The sequence below is a fragment of the Apodemus sylvaticus genome, chromosome 1 (assembly GCF_947179515.1).
Source record: "Apodemus sylvaticus chromosome 1, mApoSyl1.1, whole genome shotgun sequence".
Taxonomy (NCBI): Eukaryota; Metazoa; Chordata; class Mammalia; order Rodentia; family Muridae; genus Apodemus; species Apodemus sylvaticus.
This window is the reverse complement of record NC_067472.1, coordinates 141,591,228-141,607,390: the sequence shown is the minus strand read 5'-3', so window position 1 is coordinate 141,607,390 and position 16,163 is coordinate 141,591,228. Positions and strand designations below refer to the sequence as shown.

The window sequence follows — 16,163 nt, the reverse complement described above, 5'->3', positions numbered from 1 at the left end:
GTTAGGGATGCTCATAATCCTCAACTCCCATCCCAACCCACCTGAGAACACTTCTGTCTTCCGCCCAAGTTAGTCATGGTCTTGCTCCTGCAATAAGGAAGCTGAATTCTAACAACTTGAAATCTCTCAACACAGGTGTGAAGGCAGACGGTAGGCTAGATTAATTTTGAGCAAGGCAAGTATGCTGGCATATGTTTCCCACTATGCTGTGTTCTGAGGTACCAAGAGTAGAATGGTGTGTTTTGAATGGGTACCATTTTGCTTTCCTTGGTGCACTTGGGTTGGCTTTAGTCTTTGCCTGGAGTACTTGGAAGACTTTTGAGAACCATGTACAACATAGGAAAGAGGTCACATTTCTGTTCTAAAAGCTTTCTCCCCCACCAGGAGACTGCCATGGCTGCCCCTATATTTTCAGTCCCCAGAAACAAGTCTAGGTGTTGGACCATGTCTCCATAGAGTCTGTCATCTCTGGTCATTGTAGGTGAGGACATCCAGAGCGTTGGGGTTTTGCCTAAAACTCTTCCCCTTTAAGAAACAGGACTTTGTATTGTAATACTGACAGCATGGTCTCATTTATCAAGCATACCACAAGCCAGGTACACGTTATGTCCACATTCACCATCTGAGTAAGCAAAAGCTGCTGCTGAGGGTGGGAGGTGACAGGTTGTGTGAGGTCTAAGCTCCAGCAGCTGACAGTTAACCCAGAGAATAACCCACTGGCTCTCGGTACCCAGATACTCTGGCAGGAAGGAAGAGGTCGCAGGCACAGTGAGGGATCTTTAGAACTAAAGCAACTGAGTCTGATTTCTATAACTTCCGAGTGGTTTTCAGAAGAATGAACTCTCACATCTTCGTTTTCTTCCCCATGAAATCCCCATTCGGAGACCTGCGATTTACAAGTTCAAATGTGCCTAGATGTTTGGGGGTGGGGGAGGGGACCCAGTTATCCCCAGGAACAGCAGCTTTGGATATGCAGCTCTTAGCCCAACAACCTGACCTCTCAGTTTTGAGCTAGCTTGTAAAATAACACATGTTGTTTTTAATGTTACCTGCTTACCTGGGGAACTTTGAAGTAATAGAAAGGTCATTCCCCAGATATTTTTTTTCTTGTATTTAAAAAGATACCTCCTTGGTGGGGGGGATGTCGGGGGTTGGGGTGGGCAATGATGGCCGTGCTGTCACTTAGCCAGCAGAATTCAGGATGACCTCAGCTTTCTCATCCCCAACTTTTCCCTGAAGGGAGAGAAAGGAGACAATAGGCTTCCCTCTCCCAAAATAGAGGATGCTGTTAGAGGCACCCTCACTTTTCTGTCTGGGCATTAAAGTGTTGCATGATCAGCCTAGAGGCTCCCAGCTACCTTGGGCATATTCAGACCCTTGCGTGGAACCAAGACTTTACCAGAGACAGCGCTCGCTGTCCAGTACAGCAGCTCGCTGTGATGGGAACCACTCTGGTACCAACCTTTCTGTTGTCTCCTGAGAGCCAGGGAAAGATGGTTCAAAACCTCTTTTGTCCTCTCCTCCTTTCCTTGAGCCAGAAGGCATGAGGGCTGAGATACCCTCATCCCTTGAACATTTCCTCTCAGCCCTGTGGGGGTGGGGGTGGGGAGGCACTTGTTTGTTGCTTGCTTGCTTTGTTTTAATCAGTCTTGCTTCAGGTATTCAGGATGGAAGCCCCACTCGAGCAACTCTATCTTAAATTTCTGTTGACCACTAACAGCTTTTGAATGGCTGAATGTTTGGGTCCCCTTATCATCATAGTAACTCAGACTGCCGTCAGCCCAGGCCTCCCTCACGAGGAGGCTCCTTGAGGACCTTGACAGATCTAAGATGCATTTTCCTCACACATTTGTCTGTTGTTCCATTCTATCCACGTAACAGATAATTAGATTTAACAAATACTTTGACCTGAGAAGACTTGCCATATTTGATAAGACTTCCAGACTGGAAGTGTTCAGTTGAAGGAGAGACCTCCAGTTCGGGACTTTGCGAGGGTAGCTTGACCCAATGTCCTCTGTGGTGAAATTGCCACGACTTCTTACGTATGAGGTTCCAATTTTTCTCAGTACAAACAGAAGCCAGCATTTTTAAAAAGTACTTCAGAAGGGCAACAACGAAATAATAAATGGCTGATTCAGATGGCTGATGATAAATGTTCCCCTGAAACCCCTCTTTCTAAGAGGCACAGTTCTAGCTGAGCCGTGCTAGGAGTGATCTGTGTGGTTGGGCTCTGGCTCCTCACAGCCCATTATAACTGCCCTATTCATAGCACTGCTATCGCTGCAGAATTCTTTGGCGAGTGACGCACAATTCAGTAAAGGGGAAGCAGTATTTTCTCTTTTCCCTTTTTCCCTCTTTTAAAAAGAATTCTTGCAGAGGTAGACTTTCCGAAGGAGGACTCGGGACCACAAATCCATTCCACCTCCAAAGGGAGGACAAAGACTCTCCTCAGAAATGATCCCCAAGAGGAAAAGCCTTCAGACAGAAACCCACTGAGGTGGCCACTGGCCAGATCTGTTTCTGCCTTCCCTGTGGGATCTTTTTACAGTAGAAATGTCCAAAGGTTCAGACCCATGTGACCAGGCCAACAGCAGGCTCCATTCCCACTAAAGTGTTGGAAAGCTGTGTCTGGACAAAGTGGCTTTTTCCCAGCTCTTTGGTTCACACAAGAGACATCCCCCACCCTACAGTCTGAGGTCTGAGCAAATAAGGGATGGGAGGGTCAGAGCCATGACTCCTACTCAGCCAAGTGGCCCAGAGATGGAGGAGCATTGTGACAAAGATGAAGGGTGTTCCCAAAGGACCAATGAGGGGCTGGAACCAAGATATCTGAAAGCATGAGGCCCTTCTTCTATGGCTTCCAGGAGCCCTGCCCCGATGCAGCCGGCCTTTCTCTACACTTCTCCTCAAGCAGCCAACTAGGGAAAACCACAGCTCTCATTAAGTAAATCTGTGTCGCATCTCTGAATCCTTCCAGGTCACTTGAAGGATCTGGCTCAGAATTCAAAGCTCTGTAGTGTTTGAAAGGCAATAATGGCTCAGTAGCCACATCCTCGCTGGCACCTAAGAGGACACATGGCAGCCTGCCAGGGGCGGGAGGCCTAATGAGGTGGGTCCTCATTCCTGTCAGAAAAGGTTGGTTTTGTAGCCAGATAGTTTGATTCACATATAAGAAAACACTCATTTTCAGAGCTTTGCGTGTTTCTGAATTATAAATAAGATAACCTAGCCTTCTCTGAGACCCACCAGCCATGAACCATGGTCTCTCTGTGTCATAGAGTGGCTGTGGTAAGTGCTATCCCATTAACTGAGACCTGTCTGGAGGCTCTAGCTACTCCAGAAGAAAGACTATGATTCATCTCTTCATAGTCAGGCAGACTTTTCTGATCCAATCAGCTAAAGCCTGGTACCTAGGGACTGGTTATGAAATCCTGGTTGACAGCTTGCAGGAGAGAAGACTGAATAGCCAAGACAGAAGACAGAACTTAGATGATCATTCATTCTGGCCTCAACATTAACTAGACTCTGCCTTAAAAGTAAAGACAAAGTAAGATTGTGTAACTGAGTCTGAGCAGGGCCGTAAGAACATTGCGAGCCACAGTGTCCATGTTCCCTTTGGCGCTCGCTCGGGAGGAATTCCAGACCTCTAAGCTGATGTAATCACCAGCTCTCAAACCTCAGAGCCCATCTTTCTTGCCCTGGCTGTGGCTTCTGCTTCCTCTGGTCAGTTAGAAGCTCTTGCCAACAGGCAGGCCTCGAAGACGCCAGACAGAAGCCTCAGCCAGAATTCATCTAAGTCCACACCATCCATGCAGGAGGCGTGTCTAGGCATCTTTCCTTGCTATGCATGGCTGTACAGCTTTTAAGATTTCATCCTCTCCCAAACTCCTAGAGATGTAAGAGTTCTCATGCTATGCTCAGAGCTGAAACCCACCACCTCATGATATTTAAAGGGATCTTTTCTCCTGGAGATTTAACTTCCCACTCACAGAAACCTGGGCTGGGGGAACTATTCAGAGAATTTGGAGGAACTTTGAACCTCTTTCTCTCAATTTAAAATTTCTCCCTTTGGGAGAAATAACTGAGTATAATCCTTGGAGGTGGTAGGCAAATACAGGGAGATCTAGCCAATGAAGGGATCTCCACCTCCCACCTCCCACCTCCCACCTCCCACCTCCCACCTCCCACCTCCCACCTCCCACCTCCCACCTCCCACGCTGTCAAGCCCTGGTATCCTAGTTGCCTGTGCCTGACAGGCACCATCTGCAGATGGCACTGCACAGTAAGAGGCAGGCAGAGCTCGGAAGAATGCCTTGCCTAAAAGATCACAGCCAACATCTGTTCACCCAAGCCACCGCCCCTGATTTAGAGTCTCCTCATCTCTGAAACTTGTACCAAAGAACCCAAACTTTTATCCCTTTCCATGCTGGAACTTTCCAGACTCAACCTTCCTTAGAAGAGTTTCTGCCTTTCTGCCCAAATCCCATTCCCATTTCCGTTCAAATCCGAGCATACACTTAGAAACCATAAATATTTATGAACATTGTGGTTTGGTTTTGGCAGCACCATTTTATCCCTTAGTATTTGGGGCCCCGAGGGTTCCTCAGTCAGAGTAAACACTGATGGTCAAAAGACCATCAAGATGGAACAAAGAGAAATGTGACTGTTCCTATTGGAGGAGTTGAGCGTATCCTATGAGCCCCATACTTGTCTGCAGTAAGTCAGGTAGATATCACTTAGTGTGTTGTTTGGCATGGGGATGATCATGTTAATGCCTGACTTCTTTATTATATCTTCATGATTATCATTACTGCTATCAAATAAATCCATTGGCCCTCAGTGTTGAATTAACACATTAGTCCAAAGGAAATTAAGTATTATGACCCATACTTTCAAGCTACTTCTTAACAATGAGACCTTAGAGGTGGCATAGAATGTCCCATTGGTGTGCAATAGACACACTAGACCAGACTGCAGAGCTGTGTTGTCCCCCCTAAGGCACTCACAGGGAACCTCAAACACCTGATGAGCTCTCATTACTCCCATCCAATAAATTTCCACTTACTGAGGCAGGGGATCCTGATCTCTGTGTTATTTTAGATGTCCTCAGGTATTGAGGACAGAGCTAAGTGACTGAGACCTTTATTTCCACTAATCGCTCTGCCATTGGGCTCCCTGCTCACTTGTGCCTGTCCGTTCCCCCCTCCCCTCCCCCTCCCTCTCACTGCCCACATACCCCTTCCCACATCAATACCCACCAACCTTTCCCTCCTCAGATAAACCCTGTGAACTCTACTGCTCACCCCTCGGGAAGGAGTCCCCGCTGCTGGTGGCTGACAGGGTCCTGGATGGCACACCCTGTGGACCCTACGAGGCTGACCTCTGCGTGTATGGCAGATGCCAGGTGACCTGATTTTCCTACTGTCCTTGGTGGGGCTGTGGAGAAAGGTTCCCTCATCCCCAAAATGGATCTATGGTGGAGCTGGGGCTTTTGCGGGTCAGTGGGGAGGTGGTTTTCTCAAAGAGGTCTGTGCTGCCCTCTGTGGCCAGTGGCCACCAGCACATGCCCTGTCCTTGGCAGTGACTGAGTACTATGTCCATGGTAGGCTTAAGTGGCCGAAAGATCAGTAACCTCTTGAAACTATTTGAAAATTCCTCTAGATATAATTTATACAAAGGCCCGGTGTGTATGAGATAGGACTAGAGGGTGAGCAGACTCACACACTACACAGCACAACTCTGTCTACTTACAAACACTTAGCGAAGCTAAGCAAGCACCTTTGTAGACAGTGTCCATGGAGAGGGGTGTGCCTACATAGATCCCCGACTCGTGACTTGTTAGGAAATTGACAAATACCCAAAGCAAGGAGGAAGGGAGAAAGAAGAAAGAAGTGCTCTGTTGTCCTGTTGTCAGTCCCTAGCCATCAGCAGGAGCATCCCAATGGGATGAAGACCAGGAGGATGGAGATGCTATAACTTTTCAATGGGCAAGGCATATGGCTCAGGTAAAGCAGCCTCTGTCCGCAGGGGTCACCTCCTCATGACTCAGCTCAACCTGAGCATGTGCAGCCTGAGCAGAGTTAACCCTATCAAGCAGCTGTGGGGAAGAGTCTAGGCTAGCTTATAAAGGAAGGAACTATTTCCCAACATGCTGGAGGTACAGGATGCCAAGGTCTCGACACTGGGCATAGTTTAGGTCTGGTGAGGGCTCACGTCTCATGAACGCCTTCTTTATGTTCCATCCTCGCATGATGGAGGGACAAAAGCTGCTCTCAGGGGTCTCCTTTAGGAAGACATTAACTCCATCTTTGAACGTTCTGCCATCAAGATATAATCAGATCCCAGTGGCTCATTTCCTAGTAATATCACCTTGAGGGCGATGGGAATTGGGAGCATACAAGTCTTCAGTGTGCCCAGCCACTGTCACCCTGTGCCTTTACTGTGTCCTTATCAAGTGAGCCAATCAGGAACTGTTGGAGGAAGACACAGATAGAGACTCAGTGTCTCCATTGGCTCCTGCAGCAAACAGTTTCAGCCCAAGTAGGTTTTCTCCCAGGATAGTCCAAGCCAGTCGCATTGGTGAATCTTTCAAGGAAACATTCCCTGGATTTGTCGCTAACAGATATGCTGAGTGTCCGTGCATCTTAGCAAGGACACGTCCCAGAAACCAAGAAGTGCTTGAGCAAGCCCTTCTGGGATACTTTATTGTAGCAAAGAATGTTCCAGGTCCTATTCCTGGACAGCACGAAGAAAGCCCTTATCATTACTGCTGAGACAAAGCATTGCTGCCAGTTCTCAAGCAGCCTGCTTATGGTCTCTGTTTGCTAAATTCCATGCTTGCCTGGGTCGTCCTGCATGTTGACATATTGCAAGTCAGTGATCTAATTCTTTTGCTATCAGCTTTGCAAGTCAAAGCTCTTGTACCTTTTGGTCAGTGCCAGCTGAGCCACCCCAGCCCCTTGCAGGCATCTGCTTCAGTAGTCTTGCCAGCAAGGAGGTAGGTACTTCTAAGAATCCTACGATTCTTCAGCCAGTGAAGCCTGTGTTCACGCTGAACATGACTTCTATTCCTAGTGCTCTGTGCCAATGGGCACATCCATGAAACTGGATTTAATCTCAGGCTTTTCAACCTGAGAATGTTCTATGTACTATGACAATGGATTTCTCAGATCCCTGCCCAGATGTAAACCCTGCATACTACAATAATGACCCACATTGGGAAAATTGGCCCATTGGCATAACAATGGCATGAATCTTATGGGCATAAGCAACCACTTCCTGGTTGGATTTAAAACATCCTCCACAAGAGAAAGCACATCTCTAGTACTTTATCTGGCTAAAAAACCTGTGACATAAAAGCTCACAGGTCTCAGGGATAAACCTGTTGCTATTATTTTGCTAAATAAACAGTATCAAACTGTCTTCTAAATGCCTGTCTCTATGCTCATAGATCGTGGAGTGCTTAGGTCTCATCAGAGATTACTCTTTGTACAATGGACTGTGGTTAATACAGAAGCTCTTATCTGATTAAAGGGCAGAGAATAAAGGTCTGTAGAGTTCTTAGCCACAAATGGGACGTCCATAACATTCTTCTGAAGACTCAGGGAGTACTGCAGAAAGATGATGAGTCAAGTATTGGGGAGAAATATTGCAAAACAGTATCTTCTGGAAAAGATGGCACCACTACACTCAAACTTAAGTAGCTGTGGTTGTCTGTATAAGACCTTCATGAGATCAAACCAATTGATGTTATAGCATAGAGGTAGCAGGGATTCGTGAAGCTCCCACCCCTCACTGAGGAGCTATTGACCAATGATGGCTTCTGAGGGAAGGGATAGAGAATCACTTTTCTCTAAGGATATTGCCATGTTCCAGTGGATAGCACCGTACCCATGAATATATAAACAACAAGAATTTGACTCCATGGAGCATTGTTTTAAGGGTAAGAGAGGAATAGGAAATTGGAAGGGAATAGGGATTTGGGGGGGCAGGCAGGAGGGTGAATCCCAGAGGAGTGAGGGGATCAATGTGAACAAAATACATTGTATGAAAAACCCAAGTAATTAATAGAAACATATATTTAAATCCTAAAATAGTCCTGAAGAAGAAGAAACAAAACTGTAAAGGTCTGGTATATGTAAAGGAGAAAATGAAACCCTTCCCAGGAAAGTCAGTGAGGGCGCATGACTGAGAAGCTGAGAAGGGTGGCATGGCGATCTCTGGAGAGAAGTCAGCCTTGGAGAACCCTGGTGGAGATAAGGGCAGAGATCTCCCAGCAGAAGGAGCCAAGAATGACGCTGCCTCAGTCAAGCTGTGAAAACTCGGGGTAGTGGAACGTGGGAGACAGGCCTGAGTTGGGGATGGGGGGGGGGGATCAGACCCAGGGAGAGTTTGGGCTTACTCTAAATGTGATCAAGAGATTGAAGGAGACGGGCAAAGCACTCTTTGTCACTGGAATTGGCTGGGATGGAGCCTGAGTAGACCGTTCTAGAAGCTCATCTTGTTGGGAAGAGCTGGGGTACTTGCAAGACACAAGTAGGGAGGCTTATAAAACAGACTAGGAGATGATTAGAGTCAGGGTACATGTGGAGAAGGAAGGTTAGTTAGACATTAGCAGTGCCATGACCAAATACCTAAAAAGATCTACCTCAAAAGAGGAAATACTTACTTTAGCTCACTTTTAGAGGCTCCGTTCTACCATGACAGGCAAAGCTTGGCAGAGCCAGGAGGTTCACACCAGTGTCAAGAGACACTATGCTGGGAGACACTATGCTGGGAGACAATGCCTATGCTGGACTTTTGTCCCTTCCTCTTTTATTGTGTCTGGACCCTTCCTTCCCCTTGGAATGTGCTGGCTCTCCTCCCCTAGTTAATCCTCCCTGGAAACACCCTCGGTCTTGATTTACCAATCTCCTAGGCACTTTTCAAGCTAATCAATATGACAGTATTAAACATAAGTGATGACAAGCTGAGCTGGTGAGCTTTGGGTAGAAGTTGTACAGAGTCGGTGTGCATATGTTGGGCTATAGCATTCCACAGTCATGGCTCTGTTCCTTGAGTCTTCAGATGGAGATCAGTATAGCATTGAGGGTCAAAACAACATTGTGGCAACTCATATATATCCTGAGCAAGAAGTTCTGAACCAAGAGTGGCCCTGTGCATAGTAAAGTAGACAGCGGATGTTATCAGGAAACCGAGACACCTGGCAAGGTAGATATCTGGGTACAGTCAAATGGCTTAAAGGTGCCAGGCTAGGATAGGGTATTTATCATTTTCAAGCCATACTGGTAAGGTTTGACTAGACTTTACAAGTTGGACTGGAGCAGCTTTGGAGATTAAATGATCCACCAAATCCAAACATTGTCTACAATTCCAAAAAGGTTACACATTGGACTCTTGAGACTATAAGTGTCTGGTAAGTGGAGGAAGAATTAGACTTAAGACTTTTGATTGTTGAAGTCTATGGAGAAGGTGAATTACTAAGAGAATCAGAGAGAAGCAGAAGGTTGGCTCAAAGTTGGCACATACTCAGTTGACCATGCCCAGGCAGCTGGAGAAGTGAGGAGAGAGGAAGTGAGAAGAGCTGGGAGAGAAACAGACAAGAGCCATCACACTGATATATTAGCTTATTTCTGCATTATATTCTCTTTCTTACACACCTTTGTCCCAGGTTAGACATAGTAGGTCCTCAATAACTGTCTTGGATAGATTCTATCTAGAGATTCAACTAACTTTAAGTGCAAAATACTTCAGAAAAAATGTATTTTTTCCTGAACATATGCACAGTTTTTCTTATCGTTAACAATTTATTATTATTTAATTATAAGCAACATAAAATTATTTACATTTATTCATTATTATATCTACTCCGAGACAATTGAAAGCATACAAGAGAATGTGTGTAGGTTCTGGGTAAATACTACATCATTTTCTGTAAGGGACTTGAGCATCCCTAGATCTTCCTATTCTTAAAGACTTCTAGAACCAGTCCTCGGTGGATGCAGAGAGACAAATACACACAAATCGAAGCTGGTGTGGGTGGTGCACTGTGACAAATGCTAAAGAAAAGGTCAAAGAGGAGAAGGAGACAAAGCCTCTGCCATCAAGTGTTCTGACAGGAGGCTGTTTGCTACTGGGAACAGGGCAAAACTTACAGGCCTGGAATCCAGGATGCAAATCAGTAGCGACCAATGCTTCTCATTCCTGGGGCAAAGCATGGCTTCTGCATATGTCCTGCACATGGTACACTCCAGCACATGGCCTGCACATAGCCTGCACATGGCTTGCATTGACACACTCCAGCACATGGCTTACCCATGGAACACTCCAGCACATGGCTTACACACATGACACACTCTAGCACATGGATTATACATGACACACTCCAGCACATGGCTTACACACATGACACACTCCAGCACATGGATTACACATGACACACTCTAGCACATGGATTATACATGACACACTCCAGCACATGGCTTACACACATGACACACTCTAGCACATGGATTACACATGACACACTCCAGCACATGGCTTACACATGACACACTCCAGCACATGGCTTACACATGACACACTCCAGCACATGGCTTACACATGACACACTCCAGCACATGGCTTACACACATGACACACTCCAGCACATGGATTATACATGGCCTGCCCCTGGAACACTTCAGCATGTGGCCCTGAACTAGATCTCTTCGAACTTAAGTCTGTATGAGATACAGGAACTGCCTTGACCAAAAAGAACATTTGCATAGCTTGCCAATTCTATGACATCTCACACTTTTTGTTATGCCATGAGGTGCTCTTGCCCCTAACTTTTCCAGAGGAGCAGCACCCTGGCCAGCACATGTTGGCTAGGGATTTGGGAGCTCAGAAGTGAGTGTCCTGACGATTCCTTCAAGGCAACTGAAAGGGTAGCCCAGGACTCTCAGGATGCTGTGGGGAGGCCCTGGACCACTTACTGTTTGGAGTTTCCTTGGGTTCGGTCATCCTGTTCTCTTGGAATACTGAGGCTCATAAATGCAGTTGTTAAAGCTCCACTAACACTCAGAAGTCACGCCTTCAATTGTGCTCTACAGTTGCTTCCATCTCAAAAGAATCGGGTCTGTCCCTGCCAAACATATTATAGACTTCACTGACTTTAGCAAAGGGAGAAAGTGTCCTGTTGGCAGAGTGCTTTGGCTGGTTCCCTTCAGGCCTCAGATTTGCTGCTGTTCTGACAAGGATAGCTCTGCAGGCCTGGCTTCCAAATGCAAAAAGGTGCTACAGGGAGAACTCAGAGGCCTGCCCCAGCCTGAGATCCCAGGGTTCACCTCAGGGGCCATCTGACTTGCATATCTGTTCAGCACTGACGGGCAAAGCTCCCTTCACTGCTGTTGGGAGAAGCTATGGGGACCAAGTAGGATGTTTGTGTAGAACATCCAAAGCTGCTTAATCAGGAAATCCTAACTGAATTTCAAGACGTGCAGCCAGAGTCTTGGCCATGATAGCATGGGAGTGGATTAGAAATCGCAGAAAGACAATGGAAGAAAGAGCTACAGCGGGGAGCACATGACAGAAATGGGGAGGCCAGAAGGAAGCAGGTCCCAGCAAATGAAGAGGCTGGGGTGAGGGGCCCGTTCTGATGCCAGCTTGTAGCCGGGCCACCAACAGCCCAAATAGTAACTGTGAGACTCAGAAGCAGGATGCAGAACCTTACATTTTAGCAATGGGATATTGACTGAGCTTTCTGCTCTGAGCAGATTCCATGATCTGGCATGCTCTGTCTCTGAGCCCTGGTCAGTTTCTATGGAACAACTTCACAGAGTAAGAAGTAAGGCATAGCATGGTGTGACCACGCCCCCCTATGGCTACCTGCTTCACCACCCTAATGTTTCTGCTGTAATGAGGCAGAGGTTGATAGTCCCTTGCTTCTCAGAGGTACATAGAGGATATATCCCTGTGAGTATTTTCAGGTAGCAAAGCTCCTTTATTTCATAGTACATGTTTTTAAATGCATTTGATAGATGTTTTCAAATACATTTGATAAATTGATAAAAAGATAAAAAAGACAAACCAAATCTGTATTCTGGTTAAGTTTTTTTTTCTCTTCTGAATTTAATAATAACTAAAATGAGACAAGATGCCCCAGGCATATTGCCTCTCAGAGAAATTAGTTGTGCAAAGAATCAGCTTCAAAACACCAACAAATCTTAAACACAGATGAACCAGCCCTTTGGTTTTCTAGAAAATTGGCTGTGATGGCATCATCGGGTCCGAGGCTAAAGAAGACAGGTGTGGTGTCTGCAGTGGGGATGGCAAGACCTGCCGTGTTGTGAAGGGTGACTTCAGCCACTCCCGGGGGACAGGTGAGTGCTGGGCCCGAGGGCTATGGTGGTTACAGGACCACTGACACATACTTCATATTTCATCTTCTTTGCCCTGATGCTAATGGTGATGTGACTTTTTGAATGTCACCATTCTGATACTGAGTCTTCTTCTTCTTCTTCTTCTTCTTCTTCTTCTTCTTCTTCTTCTTCTTCTTCTTCTTCTTCTTCTTCTTCTTCTTCCTCCTCCTCCTCCTCCTCCTCCTCCTCCTCCTCCTAGTCCTCTCCTCCTTCTATTCCTCCTCCTCCTTCTCCTCCTCATATATATATATATATATATATATATATATATATATATATTCTTTATTTACATTTCAAATGTTCTTTATCTTTCTATTGGCACCACCTTCCTAGCCATGAGCTTCTTTATCCAGAAACAGGAGGTGGTTTGCTGGTCTGCTGTTGTAGAAGACATCAGCTTATAGCATTTAGTTGAGTGAGTAGTACAGCCGTGGGACAGAATGAGGAAAAACAGGCAAACAGTCTACAAAGCATCTCTCAAAGCCTTCAAGGGAATGAGTGGATCTAAGCTGGAACACAGCTACTCTAATCCCTACATGTGGTTTTGCATAGAAACATGTCAGTTCAGTTTGACCTGATGAGAGAACAGAATTGTGCTTTTAAGTCCTTCCTCACAGAACAGCCCATAGGATAAAGCAGAAGTCTGACCTTCCTGTGTGGATAGAAAGCTTGGTTTATAGGAACATCCCTTCTAGAAACTATCAAAAAGACACACTATTCAGGATCTTGTGAAAGCAAACCCAGACAAAACAGCAAACACAAATTAAATTTAGAAACAGAGTTTCAGGGCCAGAGAGATGGTGCTTGCCATGAAGCTTGCAGGTAACCTGAGTTCAATCCCCAGAACCCACAAGGTGGGAATAGAGAACCAACTCCCACAGCTTGACATTTGATCTCTACATATGCACTATGACACAGCCATGTGCACACACATCTGTGCACACACACACACACACACACACATGAATGTTTGTTTTTAAAAAAAGTTAAAGTTGACACTCATCATGTTGCTCCAGAGAGAAACAGAAGCTACCACTAGGATGAGTTCATTTGGGGGGACTTTGCAAAATACACTGGCCACTGGAGTCTACCCAAATTTAAATCATAACTGGTAGAAATTAAACTGACTCAATAATGATGGCCACAATTCAGGTTCCCCATTGCCAGCAGGGCTGGTGGGTCTCAGATCAGACCAAGAATATCCTTGTTGTCATAGAAGGATTCCTTGGGCCACACAGCTCTGAAATGTAGCTGATTGTTCTTTGCTTTGGTGAATCTGATACCATTTCACCCCTAAGCACCCTGGATTTGCCTTGTGTAGTTGTAGTTGTCAAAGTTAGGGATAAAACCTCCACAGTGCAAATGCACACACACACACACACACACACACACACACACAGGTGATGATAGTGATGGTGGTGGTGAATAGACACCTCATTTAAAATGGAGGTTATGCTCTCCCTCAGTTGTCAGAACTGAGTGCAGTTACACAGGTCTGCATTAGATGGGTTGAGCACAGCCACACCCACCACTTGATGAGTTCAATAGAACATTAAAGAAGGTTCTACTCTAACCTTTGAAATCCTCTGACACGGCAGCTCACTGGTCAGACAGCCCGGGTTAGGACAGAAGCATCAACTTTGACCTCAGGAGATGCTTCCACAGCAGCATCCTTACCCTCCTTCCTCTATTTACCCAGTCAGCACTGGGCTCCATTTGTGTGTCCCCCCGGGAAGAGGGCAGGCTTCTGTGGCTGTAGAATTGTCCTGTGGAGGGAAAATCTTATGGGGAACCTCTTTGGGATATCTTCTCACCAGAACTTTTAGCTTAGTATGCTTACTTCTAGCTGCTTGGGGTACGGAGCCCATAGCAAATCTTCAGAGAAGGGAGACAAGCATTAGTGTCATCTACCTGTGAGCTTGACACTTCTGGGCAGCTGCCAAATGACATACATGAGTATTAAAGTGCAGTCAAGGGTTTGGTTTTAACTTTTAAACCCTCCGCCATCGGAGTCTGTGAGGTAAGATCACATCAGTTTGGATTTTGTTTACTGAAAATCTGCATGTGATGTTCTTTCGCATAGGAGTAGCTATTGGCCGCTTGGATTAATGTGCTAGACAGCATTAATGCAGAATATGGACAAACACTGGGTCAATGCATGCTGCCTCCCTCACCCCACCCCACCCCACCCCCAGAAGCATTTATTTGTCATGCATACATTTCAATATCAGATATACAACCTATCAAAGTTAACAGTCATCACATTAGTCACAGTCGAGGTGAGGCACCTGGCCAGGACCCACGTATAGATCAGTTATAAAGGTGTCTTAAGACAGTGGCAGCCAGGGTGGAGAGAAGAAAGATGCTCTGGCTAAAGGTGAACCCATATATTTGAATGAGACTCAACAGTGAAATTCTGTGAAGGTCCCAGGTCCCTTGGCATCTCGGTGACCCCGATCGAGTGAATTTGCTAATCTTGTTGGTACAGATAGGAAGGTAGCTTTCATCTGTGCCCAGCTCCGAGGAATGAAAATGGGAGGACTACCTTATCACCCTTCAGGGTGGGTATCAAAGAGAAACGCCATACAGAGAGATAAAGCAACATCAAACGCAGGAACTCTGCCAGGTTCTGGAGGAAGGCCTGACCTCAGCCTGAACTCTCCCAGGTCTGCTTTCAAAAGCCCCTGAGCTGGGAATCCAGGGTCGATGCATACAGTGCCCTAGGTAAGCCAGAAACCTATGGTGGAAGACCTCAGAGCCTTGCCTGGGGAACTAGCTTTCGAAGTGTAGAATGTTTGCCACCCCCTACCCTTTGCCTCCCAGTCCTGAACAGACAGGCCTTTAGCTGCTCATGGTTAGAAGGAATTCTCAAGCCTTCAACTGGACCAAAATGGTTCCTCGACCACTTGAATAGAGTAGGTTGGAATTTTCTGCTATGATGCTTTTCCATCAAGCATTAACTTTTCATTTAAATGCCGTCATCTTTATTCCATCTTTCTCTGTAGAACCGGAAGGATGGCCAGTTCCCATGGACATTCAGTAGAGAGAGGCCAAAGTTCCAACTGCAGCCCAGCCAGGGTGCCTGATGGGTTTTGGCTCCCTTTGCACTTTGTTCTTGAAGAGACAGTAGATTCCTAGCAGGAAGGTTGACATGGTCTTCCTTTTATGAATACAGATAGATACACGTCGTAGTGTGTCATCAGTCCTTAGCCTCCAGCTACTGCCACATTCTGAGTTCTGGGCTCCATCTTTAGGTGTGGGAATGGGAGTTCCATGGGAAAGCTCATGGTTCGACGACGACGCTAAAGCATAGTTCCACTGACAGAGGGAACAATATCCACTGCTAAACTGTGCGCAAACCAACGGCAACCTTTTTCTTTTTCTCAGTCAAGAACAATCTTTGTATGAAGGTGTCCACATGTGTGATGGCAAAGGCGATTCCCAAGTGTTTCTCATGTAAGATGTTTGACTCTATGGCATGGTCCTGAGGGTGACGTGCTTGGTGTGGGGCTCTTGCTTACGTGCCTGAGTGTTTTCTGAATAGAATTAGCAAGACTGAGTCATGAAGCAAGTCATGGGCAAAACAATGGCTGATGACTACTTATTATAGGACACACTCAGGCCAGTTGCCAACCTCGGAAAACTAAACTAAAATCAATATTAAAGACAAAAGAGCTGTGAATAAAAACATTACCTAGGGTGCCATGGGTGGCTTTGTATTCTTATCAACTACATCTGGTACCTTAGCCAGAAATGCAAAGA

At 46.0% G+C, this 16,163-nt stretch overlaps 1 protein-coding gene across 1 annotated transcript in view; it reads left to right on the top strand.

Moving 5' to 3' along the window:
• The window catches only part of Adamts17 (ADAM metallopeptidase with thrombospondin type 1 motif 17), a 312,892-nt gene that overhangs the window by 201,856 nt on the left and 94,873 nt on the right, over nt 1-16,163 (top strand). Inside the window, exons 14-15 of the mRNA XM_052161031.1 lie at nt 5,277-5,404; nt 12,242-12,362. Coding sequence (XP_052016991.1) covers nt 5,277-5,404; nt 12,242-12,362 — 249 coding nt within the window. The remainder of the gene's footprint in view (nt 1-5,276; nt 5,405-12,241; nt 12,363-16,163) is intronic.